At 43.3% G+C, this 14832-nt stretch overlaps 1 protein-coding gene across 1 annotated transcript in view; it reads left to right on the plus strand.

Annotated features, from left to right (window-relative positions):
• Positions 1-2709: 2709 nt before the first annotated feature.
• The window catches only part of CYYR1 (cysteine and tyrosine rich 1), a 119375-nt gene continuing 107252 nt past the window's right edge, over positions 2710-14832 (plus strand). Inside the window, exon 1 of the mRNA XM_063442981.1 lies at positions 2710-3064. Within this exon, the coding sequence (XP_063299051.1) occupies positions 2998-3064 (67 nt within the window). The 5' untranslated portion in view covers positions 2710-2997. The remainder of the gene's footprint in view (positions 3065-14832) is intronic.

Consider the following 14832-nt stretch of genomic DNA (forward strand, 5'->3'; position numbering starts at 1 on the left):
AAAACACAATAGGACAGGAAATAGCCAAATAAGGTGGGAATGAAGCAGAGCTGGAGGAGAGAGTAGAGTGCTGCCCTTAAGGAGAGAGCAAGAGACATGTATGTGAGGTAGAGGTTAGTCTGGGAGGCCATAAGCTTTCCTAAAGAGATGGGTTTTAAGGCACTTCTTAAACGATTGATGACTAGGGGAGAGTCTGATGGCTGTAGGCAGACTATTCCATAGGAAGAGAGCTGCCCGCGAGAAGTCCTGCAAGCGTGCGTTGGCCGTATGAGTGCGAGCAGTGGACAGGAGAAGGACATGGGCAGAGTGGCATACCTATGGATCTGTGAAGAGATTTAAGAGGGACTAGAATTGGCCAATGCTTTATAGGTATGGGTTAGCACTTTGAATTGACTCCTATAGGATACAGGAAGCCAATGTAAGGACTGACAAATTTGTGAGGTGTGAGAGGACAAACTAGAGAGGAAAATCAGTCTGGCAGCAGCATTCATTACAGACTGTAGTGGGGCAATACGGTTTTTGGGAAGACCAATTAGGAGAGGGTTACAATAATCCATGCTGAAAATTACTAGAGCATGGACAAGCTCCTTAGTAGCATCTTGCTACTTGCGTCCTAGATTGTATGATTCCCTTTTGAATTCTCCACAATTCCCACTATAGTAAATACGCATTTTTACACATCTTTAAATAGTAAAAGGTTTCCTGTGCATTGCATTATATTAATCCCCCAGCCATGGTAGCAGAATAATGTTTTATTATACACAATGTGCAAGCAGCCAGTATGACCTCTTAAGTGTAGGGCGCTGTTGGAATAGTATAGCTAGTGTGATAAGGTACACAGTCCCTAAGGTGAACAAACAAATTGGAGAGAAGACTTTGTGTGAAAAGAAAAGGGAGAGATTGAATCTCAAAGCAATTATCTGCTTTAGGTTTCATAACAAGCTTGAGCAGCTCTTTTTCCTCCTGGGTTTCCCTGGACTCTTGCTGCCGTCATGCTTTGACCATATTGAGGTCCACTCCAAACCCATGATCTTATCATGTTCCAACCAAAGCGTCTGCAAGAGGTCTGTAGCTTCCTGTTGTAGATGCAATGTTTCAATTCTATTCTTCCCACTGTGTGAAATTAATTCCATATGATTTTGCAACAATAAAAGGGTTAGTATAAGCACCATAACCACAACCTGATCATAGATGTAGGGGTTCTGAGTCAAACTGATTTGATCAGATCCAGAATTCCCAAAGTCATCTGCAGCACGGCCTGGTCATCACCTATTCTCACGCTCAAGTTCCACTTCCATATCAGCAATATCAGTTCCATCTAAATTTGTACTACATTGATTGGCTGTGTAGGTTAGCTGATGACTCAGGACAACAAGGCATAACCTGCAGCCCAACAGCACCATATTCACTGCATCGGTATGTAGCAGTTACGGTTCTTATATCACTCCTTTAAACGCACATTAAATAAAATATTTATAGTACACTTATAACTACATTGAAAACTAGAAAAAAGTTTACTAGATTTCAATGGAACACACTGGGGATAATTTACTATGAACTAAACTGTAGGAAATGATAGAAGTTTTTTTGAAGTTTTTTTCCATTTCCACTAGTCACAGGTTGCTTATTTTTGCCTACGTTTTGTAATTCGGATTATCAATTCCCAACAATTCAGTGCTCAGGTCCAATGTTGTCTGTGAGTGTTACCAGCTGCCATCTCTTTCCAAAAAAAGTTAAAATAAAATGAGTTTGTTTTCCATTAATAACACCCAGTAGAACCCAAGGGATACCCGGTCACTTTAATTTATGTGTATCAGATCTATACATACTAAAGGGCAAGGCATAAGTCCCTCATCCGCAGTTAAAGGATCACTATAGTGTCAGGAAAACAAAACGGTTTTCCTGACACTATAGTGCCCTGAGGGTGCTCCCACCCTCAGGGTCCCTCTCCTGTGGCGCTGAAGGGGTTAAAACCCCTTCAGTTACTTACCTTCATCCAGCGCCCGGCTCCATCGGCGATGGTGACCTCTCATCCCCAGCGGACGACAGCTCCCCCATCTGACGCCAGTGGAGCCGAATGCACATGTGCGACAAGTGCCGCACGCGCATTCAATGTGTCCATAGGAAAGCATTTATCAATGCTTTCCTATGGACGCTCTGCGCGATAGAGGTGAAATGTGCCTCCAGCATCGCAGATGCACCTCTAGTGGCTGTCCGTAAGACACTAGAGGCTGGATCAACCCCAAATGTAAACATAGCAATTTCTCTAAAACTGCTATTTTTGCATCTGAAGGGTTAAAACCTGAGGGACCTGGCACCCAGACCACTTCATTGAACTGAAGTGGTCTGGGTGGCTATAGTGTCCCTTTAAATAACAAGGTCAGTATTTAAAACAGTGTTACAAAAGCAATGATTCAGATCGCTCTCTCTCTCTCTCTCTCTCTCTCTCTCTCTCTCTCTCTCTCTCTCTCTCTCTCTCTCTCTCTCTCTCTCTCTCTCTCTCTCTCTTCAAATTGAAATAAAAGTAAATCACATATTACTAAAAGGCTCTGTGACTTCTATTCCAGGAGCTGTGACTTATCCTAGGATGCAACACCAGTTAGTAATCATACTAACAAAAGATAAAAGTACCCTGAGGGTATCACACACTGAGCTGTGTCTTTAAAAAGAAATCTTAACAGTGCCACCCACCAAGCTGAAATCTGAGAATGGAAGCATCAGGAAAAGCTGTTGGAACACAAGAGGAAGGAGCAGGGAATTCTAACAAACAAAGAAGGAAACACATTTGGTGATCTGAGGAAGGGGGGATGTTCAGACACAACACTGAGAGGGTAGCTGCTGATGATGACAAGGAAAGGACACAGATCTGAGATATTGCATGTGTTATCCAGAACTGGATCACTTTAAACCCTGTCTGGGCTCAGCTGCAAGGGACGTGGTGAGACGTGAAGCATCCTGACAGAGTAGCCAACTTCTCAGCTGGGTTCCAAAGTTTGGATGGACTTTACAAGGTCTCACTGGCATCCAAAGCTCCTCACATTGCTCCTGCTTGCTGCACTCACAGGTCAGTTCAACAACAAAAACAGGACAGCTGGGGCAATACAGTGCTTTTATTAAAATGGAGTGTCAGTACAGAGAGTAGAGTGTCAGCACAGAGAGTATAAAACTGTTACTGAGATCAGAGTGTCAGTACAGAGAGTATAAAACTGTTACTGAGAGTAGAGTGTCAGCACAGAGAGTATAAAACTGTTACTAAGATTAGAGTGTCAGTACTGAGAGTATACAACGGTTACTTAGAGTAGAGTGCCAGTACAGAGAGTATAAAACTGTCACTGAGAGTAGAGTGTCAGTAACAGAGAGTATAAAACTGTTACTGAGAGTAGAGTGTCAGCACAGAGAGTATAAAACTGTTACTGAGAGTAGAGTGTCAGCACAGAGAGTATAAAACTGTTACTAAGATTAGAGTGTCAGTACTGAGAGTATACAACTGTTACTGAGAGTAGAGTGTCAGTACAGAGAGTATACAACTGTTACTGAGAGTAGAGTGTCAGTACAGAGAGTATAAAACTGTTACTGAGAGTAGAGTGTCAGTACTGAGAGTATAAAACTGTCACTGAGAGTAGAGTGTCAGTACAGAGAGTATAAAACTGTTACTGAGAGTAGAGTGTCAGCACAGAGAGTATAAAACTGTTACTGAGAGTAGAGTGTCAGTACAGAGAGTATAAAACTGTTACTGAGAGTAGAGTGTCAGTACTGAGAGCATAACACTGTTACTGAGAGTAGAGTGTCAGTACAGAGAGTATAAAACTGTTACTGAGAGTAGAGTGTCAGCACTGAGAGCATAAAACTGTTACTGAGAGTAGAGTGTCAGTACTGAGAGTATAAAACTGTTACTGAGAGTAGAGTGCCAGTACTGAGAGTATAAAACTGTTACTGAGAGTAGAGTGTCAGTTCAGAGAGTATAAAACTGTTACTGAGAGTAGAGTGTCAGTACTGAGAGTATACAACTGTTACTGAGAGTAGAGTGTCAGTACAGAGAGTATACAACTGTTACTGAGAGTAGAGTGTCAGTACAGAGAGTATAAAACTGTTACTGAGAGTAGAGTGTCAGTACTGAGAGTATAAAACTGTTACTGAGAGTAGAGTGTCAGTACAGAGAGTATAAAACTGTTACTGAGAGTAGAGTGTCAGTACAGCGAGTATAAAACTGTTACTGAGAGTAGAGTGTCAGTACAGCGAGTATAAAACTGTTACTGAGAGTAGAGTGTCAGTACAGAGAGTATAAAACTGTTACTGAGAGTAGAGTGTCAGTACAGAGAGTATAAAACTGTTACTGAGAGTAGAGTGTCAGCACTGAGAGCATAAAACTGTTACTGAGAGTAGAGTGTCAGTACTGAGAGTATAAAACTGTTACTGAGAGTAGAGTGCCAGTACAGAGAGTATAAAACTGTTACTGAGAGTAGAGTGTCAGTACAGAGAGCATAAAACTGTTACTGAGAGTAGAGTGTCAGTACTGAGAGCATAACACTGTTACTTAGAGTAGAGTGTCAGTACAGAGAGTGCAACATTGTTACAGAAAGTAAAATACCAGTAGATAAAAAAGCAAAGTGTATAACCTGTAGGATGTATGCGATTGTTGCGGAATGTATAGAGCCAGCACAGAGTATACTGTTAGCACAGAGTATGAAATTGTAACAGAATGTATAGAGCCAGCACAGAGTATACTGCTAGCACAGAGTATGAAATTGTAACAGAATGTATAGAGCCAGCACAGAGTATACTGCTAGGACAGAGTATGAAATTGTAACAGAATGTATAGAGCCAGCACAGAGTATACTGCTAGCACAGAGTATGAAATTGTAACATAATGTATAGAGCCAGCACAGAGTATACTGCTAGCACAGAGTATGAAATTGTAACAGAATGTATAGAGCCAGCACAGAGTATACTGCTAGCACAGAGTATGAAATTGTAACAGAATGTATAGAGCCAGCACAGAGTATACTGCTAGCACAGAGTATGAAATTGTAACAGAATGTATAGAGCCAGCACAGAGTATACTGCTAGCACAGAGTTTTAACGTTGTTACAGAATTGAGCCAGAACAGAGAGCATGTCATTATTAGAGTTTAGAAAGTAAAGTACCAGCAGAGGGGAAAAAAATATATCTTACAGTAAACCAAGTGCCATCTGAGAGACAGAGCAGCAGTGTTATAGAAAGAATAATGTAGTAGAGTGCCAAAATAAAAGGAAAATTACATTATTATAAAAACATAAGTGTTAACACAAAGACAACATCAGTGCAGAGAGAATAGCTCTGCTACAGTCAATGCCAGCAGAGACAGTGTCATTATTATGGGATATACAGTGCCAGTATTGAGGGTACAAGACTGGTAGATAAATGGTAATTGGCAGCAGGAAAATAATATACCTTTTTGATAAAGAATCCCAGTCCAGAGACACAATCAGCTTTATAGAAAGTGGAGTCCTATTACAGAGAGAATATCAGAGTGACAGGACACAGAGTGACAGTACACAGATAATAATTATTTGAGTAAGAATGCTCATACAACATGAGTTAAGGGACGGTGTATGTTTATTGCCAATACAGAGTAAATAGCATTATAAAGAGATGTGTGTGTCTGGAGAGAGAATATTATAGGGCAGGCAAGGTACACAGATAGAAAGAAGGTTTAGAGATTACTATAATATTCTAGAATACAGAATAAAGAGAGTATTGTAGAGACAACACAAAATATACAAAATTTAGAACCAGAACAGATGGAGAAGTAATAAAACTGTCAGCACAGACAGATTATCATTATTACAGTGTCACACAAAGAAAGCATCCCTACTCTGAATATGTAGGACTATTGGAGATAGAGAGTGACTATACACACTTACGTGCTGGATCAGAGGATTGAACTAAGAAGGAATAAGGTGGTATACAGATAGAAAAAATATAGTACTATTACAAAATAATGCACTTTGAGAAAAATAAATTAGAAAGTAAATTGCTGCATAAAGTTTAACAGTAAAATTAATTGTATGTCAAATCATGCATCGCAACATTTTTGCATGTTTGGTTAATTAGGTAGCAAGTACAGTAATGTAGTGCAAAGATTAGGAAGACATTGAGAAAAAAAGCAATTATAGAAAGTAAAATAGAAATATAGAAAGTAGAAAATTAAAAAGCAAAGTTCAAATGCAGAGATTAATCGTGAAAATGGATCCCTAGATTGCAAATTAAAGGGACACTATAGTCACCTGAACAACTTTAGCTTAATGAAGCAGTTTTGGTGTATAGAACATGCCCCTGCAGCCTCACTGCTCAATCCTCTGCCATTTAGGAGTTAAATCCCTTTGTTTATGAACCCTAGTCACACCTCCCTGCATGTGACTTGCACAGCCTTCCATAAACACTTCCTGTAAAGAGAGCCCTATTTAGGCTTTCTTGATTGCAAGTTCTGTTTAATTAAGATTTTCTTATCCCCTGCTATGTTAATAGTTTGCTAGACCCTGCAAGAACCTCCTGTATGTGATTAAAGTTCAATTTAGAGATTGAGATACAATTATTTAAGGTAAATTACATCTGTTTGAAAGTGAAACCAGTTTTTTTTTTCATGCAGGCTCTGTCAATCATAGCCAGGGGAGGTGTGGTTAGGGCTGCATAAACAGAAACAAAGTGATTTAACTCCTAAATGACAGTGAATTGAGCAGTGAAATTGCAGGGTAATGATCTATACACTAAAACTGGTTTATTTAGCTAAAGTAATTTAGGTGACTATAGTGGTCTTTTAAGCTTACACAGCAATTTGAGAATTACAATTAAAAATTACAAAAAATACTGAAAACATACTAATTTGAAGATTTCATTTTCTATGGGAAAAAAAATAAAACAGATATTGAGTAAAGATCAATTTTCACTTTGCAAATAACATGTCTAATGCAGATAGCATGTTGTCAAAAATAATGATTAGTGTGAAAATGGTATAGTGTTAGGAATACATATCTGCACTCCTTACACTATAGTGTTTTTTGTTTTTTTTGTCAATCTTTCTTTTATTAAAGGCATATAGGATGGGGTACAGAAGAGAAAGTGGGGGAAATGTATGATTGTTTCACAGTATAGGGTTAATACATCGAACAGCAAGATTAAGTTACATTTCCAGAAATGCGATGCCTTATTTTTAAAATTTTTGTTGGTAAACTTTAGTGTGAAAATGCATGTACTGAATCATAAGATCTGGTTGACAATATGCTAAAGTGTTATAGTCATACATTCGGCAACACATGGGTTGACAGTAAGCTGCTCACCAGTTAAAGAAACACTTTGCTCCCTGAGATGCATATGTTTGATAATACAAGAAACCTCTGCACATATCTTTGGTGAAGTAGGTAGTGCACTATACTATGTGTTGCACAGGTATGTGTGGTGATGTGGATACTTTGATATGTTGCATGCTTATAAAACAAGGGTATAAGAAAGGTGGGTGATTTCAAGAGGGTGCCAGGCAAACAGGCTTATCAAAATGTGAGTAGCAGGTAGCAGGCCATACTGGGACATGACCTATGCGTATGGCACAACATGGTATGATTAGGAGATTATAGGTATAGAAATGCTAAGCTGAAAAGCAAAACAAGAAAAGGATAATTGAGGATTTCCCTGCATAGGGAAGAGCTTTACGGGTGCTTTAAAGTCCTGCTGGGGCCGAGCAAGGCATGATGTTGTGAGTGTCGTTGGTGTTCTCGGCCACCTGTTGCTATGAAGACCTGTGCTGGTGTTGCCAGTAGGTGGTGTCTCTGTCTGGGTCACTGGAGCTCTCCTTTGCTGTGGTTGTGTTCGGTGCTGTGAAGTAGGCCTGCTTGCTGGTGGTTGCGTTGTTGTTCTCAGGTTTGTGCTGGGTCTGGTGGGAGCCCTCGGGCCCTTTCGAGCTGGCTTCCCTGTGTGGTTCGCTCGAGTCAGTTTGCGCTCGTGCGGGAGAGTCCTCTGTCTTCGGCGCCATCTTTGAGATTTTGTCGGGTGGGTACTAGCGTGGCTGTAGCATGTGCTCTCGTTTTTTCTGCCAGGAGACTTTGCCGGTTCGTTGGCCTGATGCTCTCTGCTCGCCAGTTTTGCCCAGAAGGCATCGAATATGGCATCCAGCTTAGCCAAGATGGGGTGCTTTGCCGTGTTGCAGTTGTGGCCACACGTGGCGCCCGCCTCTGGGAAGTCCCATGTTATAAGGGGCATCCTGCAAGACTCAGCTTTTTGTGCTTGCTGTAGTCCTGATGCCTGGGGAGGTCCTGAGGGGGGGGGGGGGGTGGGTAGGCAAAGGCTCAGTACCCCCAGCCTTTGGGCAAGGAGAGCGGCCGTCTCTCCCCAGCTCCATCGGCCGTAGGCCGCAGCCTGCCTCCTGAGGTCCAGGATTGCGGGAGAAACTCGGGTCAGGTGTCGGTAAGATTACCAGGGTGCCCCCAGCTTGGGTAGCGTGCCCCGGTCTCATTTCAGGCTTGATATCAGTGAGTTTTCCCCCTAAAAGTAGCATGTGTTGCGGGAGCTCCTCTGCCATGCGACTATACAGCTTGCAGGTCAGGCCCTGCCCCCTTACACTATAGTGTTCCTTGAGTTGACAGGGACTATTTGGTAGTTTGGTAGTAGGAGTGGGAATTTCATACTAAAGTTAGTAAAATAGTACAAATACATTACATAAAATTGGTATAAAGAACAGGCTATCAGAAGAAACAAATCGCAAAAAGTCCACCTTTTGAGATGGAGAAGGACTTACTCTTGAGTAACAATTTCTCTAATGAGGGACTTTGTGTGTTCTATTCTAAATTTATTGAAGATATTAGAGGCTGGTAACGGGCTGGAATTTGGGAAAAACGTGTTTCAATTTTTGCCAAATCTTGGATGAAAGCAAGAATAGGATAGACTCTTATGATCCCTCTGATCCCCTAGTAGATACTAAAGTAATTCGTTTATGGGTAATTCGACTCTCCTTTTTATTATCCTATGTAAGACCAATTTTGTGTGTCTTGTTTGTAAGCTATAGCCCATCTTTGTCTTTTTGTGTAGATGCGGTTATGCTTATTTTCTGCTATTATTATACTTAAGATATTGTAATTTGATACTTTTTGTCTCAGTAGTTATTTGTATGTTATTGATTGTTGTTCCCAGGTTAGAATGCCTTTTTTTGTGGCATCTTGCTTGGTTATGTGATATGTTTTGTCTTTTTATAATCTATTAAAAAACTCAATAAATATAAAAAAAATAAAAACTTTTTTCAAATTAAAGGTGAAGGTCTTGGTGAAGGTCTATTTGCGGTGGTAGAATAATGTAGCCAGTGGCACTTGAAAATGAATCCTTTAGTGTTACAGACTCCATCATAATATTTTACCTTCTTCATTATAGCTGCAGGCAATTACATATTTTTACATTTTGGGGGGGGGGGGGGGCAATTTAATAGCCTAGTTAGATGATTTTATTTATCCTATATACCCACAATGAATCTCTCAATCATATGGTTAATGCAGTGGTTCCCAAACTTTTTAGGTTCAAGGCGCTCTTAATATTTCAATAGTTTTGCAAGGCACACAACGTCAAAATTTCTAGGTTGTATATCTGTACAGCGCTGGGGCATTTACTGGCGCTATAGTGTAATGTACAGTGTTGGGGTTTAAAGGGGTGCTCGTATATAGTTTTAGTGTTTTAATATAGGGGTGTGTTTGTATGTAATGTTTGCGCTTGATTGCAGGGGTGTGTATGAATGGAATGTTCACTTTTAAATGCGAGTGTACATTTGTGTGAAGTATTTGTGTTTGAGCGAAGGGTGTGTTTGTATATCCTTTTGGAGTTTGAAGGCAGGGTTGTGTTTGTATGCAATGTATTTTTTTTTAATTCTTATTTAATTATTTTTGATTTGCATGCAAATAACAGGCCGTCTTACTATCTCCCAAGAGCATAAGTAAGGTAAGTATTATCATATAGTATAGCAATATGAGGCATACAGGAATCACTGCACAGATTTTTTAGGAATCAAGAGTGGTAAATATTACAGTAAACTAGCATTACATGTCTAGGTTACACAAGAAGTAGACAGAAATACTGTACTCTTATGCATACATGGGTACATTGGGATAATCTAATGCTAGTCTAATCTAATGAGTAGGCAATATGAATCAATGCTTTTGAGTAGTGCAGACAAAGTAGATGTGCATTCTTAGTGGGGTACACAACAATACTGTAAGCTCTAGACCAGGGGTAGTCAACCTTTTTCTACCTACCGCCCACTAATGCATCTTTCTTGATGGAAACATTTCCTTACCGCCCACCAGTTTTCGCGCAAGTGCAGAATATTTTTTAGAAAGGATGGTGTTTAAAAAAAAAAAAAAAATGTACATACATTTATCTTTTTATTTCTACTTTATGCATGTTTATAATGTTTTTAACTTTATAAAGTTTAATGAGAAAATAAAGTAAATTTAAATTGCCTTTACTGGTGATTAATGAGATCTTTGAGGTTGATGCTGCGAGACTAAATATTTAATATCTGGTTCGCTTTTCATAAGGAACAAACAAAGGTCTCCTCTTTCGGTGATATTCAGACGATTTCTCTGTTTGCTCATAATATGATTTCTCATCTGTGCATCAGCTCCCCTCCTCTCCCTCCTGAATTCCCCTCCCCACCTTTTTTTCCCCTTTTTCCTATGTTTAAACCTTTATAGCAATGCCCAACAGGAAGGCTGAGCTAGTTAGCCCACTTATTATTATTATTATTAGCCAACAACAATTTTCTCCTTTTTCTTTTGCTTCTTTCTCCTTTTTTATAAGTACCCTGCTCCTTCTTTCTCCAATGCTACAAGTACTCTGCTCCTTCGTTCTCCTTTTTTTACAGGTACTTTCCTCCTTTATTTAATCCCCTTTTTTCAATTTTTCTTCCCTTTTTTATTTTTTTGATCTTTTCCTTTTTATCTCCTTTTTTATGCTTTTCTTTTACCTTCCTAAGGACAATGTACAAAAGTAAGGCTGATGTATAGTGGCTAGGGGGCTGTATAGTGGGTAGGGGGTCTGTGAGGTGGGTAGGGGGTCTGTATAGTGGGTAGGGGGGCTGTATAGTGGGTAGGGGAAGTGAGGTGGGTAGGGGGAAGTGAGGTGGGTAGAGGGCTCTATAATGCGTAGGGGGGCCGTGAGGTGGGTAGGGGGGGGCTGTATAGTGGTTAGGGGGGCTCTATAGTGAGTAGGGGGGCTGTATAGTGGATAGGGGGCTGTATAGTGGGTAGTATAATGGGTAGGGGGCTGTATAGTGGGTAGTATAATGCGTAGGGGGGCTGTGAGGTGGGTAGGGGGGCTGTATAGTGGGTAGGGGGCTGTATAGTGGGTAGTATAATGGGTAGGTGCTGTATAGTGGGTAGGGGGGCTGTGAGGTGAGTACAGGGCCGGCCTTAGGCATTTGGGCGCCCTGTGCGAAAAATCTTCACAATCTTCCCCCCTTCCCGTCCCCCCCTCCCCCACTCCTTCCCCCTTCCCACACACCCTGTCACACACACACACAGGCAGACAGCCATACACACACACACACACACAAACACACTCAGGCAGTCATACACAGACAGCCACACACAAACACACACACACACAGACATAGAATGTGACGGCAGATAAGAACCATTCGGCCCATCTAGTCTGCCCAGACAGTCACACATAGGCAGTCACACACACAAACACACACACACACAGGCAGACAGCCACACACACAAACACACACAGGCAGACAGCCACACACACAGGCTGGCAGTCACACACAGACAGCCACACACAAACACACACACACACACAGTCACACACACAGACAAACAGTCAAACACACAGAGGCAAACAGCCACACACACACACACACACACACAGTCACACACACAGACAGTCACACACACAGACAAACAGCCACACACACACGCAGACAGCCACACACACACAGGCAGACAGCCAAACACACAGAGGCAAACAGCCACACACACACAGTCACACACACACACACACACACACAGTCACACACACAGACAAACAGTCAAACACACACTGGAAGACAGCCACACACACACACACAGGCAGGCAGCCACACACAGACAGTCACACACACACAGACAGACAGACACACACACACTCAGACAGCTCAGAGGAAGTGCTCCCTCACCAGCCGCCCACCAGCGCCGCCCGACCGCCCAGCAGCCCAGCAGCCCAGCATGTCAGTTAGCCGCAAGGCTAACAAGACATTTGCCTTGGGCATTTGGGGGCGGCTTATTTGCCGCCCCCTGGAAAATGCCGCCCAAGGCAAATGTCTTGTTTGCCTCGTGGCTAATATGCCCATGCCGTGTGAGCTATGCGGCCGCAGGGCGCCCCCTCTTCCATGGCGCCCTGTGCGGCCACACAGCTTGCACACCCCTAAGGCTGGCCCTGGGTGAGTAGGGGGGCTGAATAGTGGGTAGGGGGCTGTGAGGTGGCTAGGGGGCTGTAAAGTGGGTAGGGGGGCAGTGAGGTGGGTAGGGGGGCTCTATAGTGGGTAGGGGGCAGTATAGTGGGTAGGGGGGCTGTGAGGTGGGTAGGGGGGCAGTATAGTGGGTAGGGGGCTCTATAGTGGGTAGGGGGGCTGTGAGGTGGCTAGGGGGCTGTATAGTGGGTAGGGGGGCAGTGAGGTGGGTAGGGGGGCTCTATAGTGGGTAGGGGGCAGTATAGTGGGTAGGGGGGCTGTGAGGTGGGTAGGGGGGCAGTATAGTGGGTAGGGGGGCTGTGAGGTGGGTAGGGGGGCTGTGATGTGGGTAGGGGGGCAGTATAGTGGGTAGGGGGGCTGTAAACAAGTAAATACCTTACAGTGTTCTCTTGGTCCGGTGGGCAGCTTCCCAGTAACCTGTGTGGGGACGGAGCTTGTGAGCGGGAGGCGGAGCTTCCGTTTGGGGATAGGGCATGCGGCCTGAATTATTTCAGACTGTGCAGGGAGACTGTCAGGTCTGACAGGCAGCCACACCAGTCCCCAGCTCCTCCCTCCTTCCTCCCCTCGGACTGACAGGCTGGCACAGTCCGAGGGGAGGATTTATCAGAATGATCATTAGGGCTGTCAGCCCAGCCCCAGCTTGCTGTGTCTGGCCCAGCCACCCACTCTCTCAAACGGAGGATCCCTACCGCCCACCTCGAATCCTGAAACGCCCACTAGTGGGCGGTAGGGACCAGGTTGACGACCCATGCTCTAGACACATTGCTTTCACTAAGTTTAAACAATGCTGCTCATCAGACCAGTCACGTCATGGAGAGTGTTACCCCCTGGGACGTAAAACAGCTGGTCGCTATACCACAAAAAAAGAGAGAAATGAGCAAGGGGAAAAAAGAAAAGAAAAAACAGATTGCATGAGGTTGAGAGGCAAATATACAAGCCCTCCATAGGAACTGGATGTAGAATCTGGTCAGGCAATAGGCCTTGAAGCCACCTCTCTTCCATGGTAGGCTTCTCTTTGCCACTCCAGTCCCAAGCCTGCGTGAGGGCCAACATCAGCATGCAACAGACTTTATGACTTGTAGTCCCGAGGTGACCGGGATATCCCCCACCAGTCCAAAGGGGTTGGAGTACAGCAGTTCCCAGCCACGAGTTGACGACTGAGGAGATCAACTGCCTCTCCCCAGCTCTGCTCCCAGTAGGTCGCAGTAGGCTTGCTCGGTAACAGAAATTCTCGAGTAAAGTGGCAATCTGCTTGTCCAAGAGCCCCTGACCTGATAAATGATTTGTGGGTGATTTGTAAGTGCGGTTGCTAGTATTAATTCCCCAAATTTCACAGAAGCTGTGGGTGCTCATGCACTGCACGTCTGCTTAGCTTGAAGGTCAGGCTCTGCTCTGTAATATTTGCGTTAAATTGCAGATACCCAATGACACACAGATGCACATACACAGGCGCATATCCTGACCCACAGATGTGTTCGCACACAGATACACACTAAGACAGAAGCACACTGACATATACACACACACACAGATGCACACCTTGACACACACACACACACAGATGCACACCCTGACATACACACACACACAGCGATGCACTGCCTGACACACACGCACTCATACACACACACACACTCATACATGCATACACACACACACTCATACATATACACACACTCATACACACATACATACATACACACTCATACATACACATATTCGTGCTGCTTCTGGTGAGGGGTCTGGAACTCTTCGTGCTCCTCTCCCCAAATGCTGTGGCTGCCTCCTCTCCCTCCCGCGCTGGGTTAATGTATGGGGATTTAATACATATCAAATTTTACTATTTTTACCTAAAATTTCCAGCTCCTGGGTTCATTTCCTTGTTAATTATTCACAAGTACTGATGTCACGAACATGAACTTCCGCAAATGTTCGCGAAAGGGCGAACCCGGCGAACCGCCATAGACTTCAATAGGCAGGCGAATTTTAAAACCCACAGGGACTCTTTCTGGCCACAATAGTGATGGAAAAGTTGTTTCAAGGGGACTAACACCTGGACTGTGGCATGCCGGAGGGGGATCCATGGCAAAACTCCCATGGAAAATTACATAGTTGATGCAGAGTCTGGTTTTAATCCATAAAGGGCATAAATCACCTAACATTCCTAAATTGTTTGGAATAACGTGCTTTAAAACATTAGGTATGATGTTGTATCGATCAGGTAGTGTAAGGGTTACGCCCGCTTCACAGTGACAGACTAAACTCCCCGTTTAACGCACCGCAAACAACCGCAAACAGTCCATTTGCACAACCGCAAACTCCCCATTTGCACAAGGTTGGATACCAAGCTAGCCATGTCCCGTTCC

Source organism: Pelobates fuscus, chromosome 1, assembly GCF_036172605.1.
Source record: "Pelobates fuscus isolate aPelFus1 chromosome 1, aPelFus1.pri, whole genome shotgun sequence".
Classification (NCBI taxonomy): Eukaryota; Metazoa; Chordata; class Amphibia; order Anura; family Pelobatidae; genus Pelobates; species Pelobates fuscus.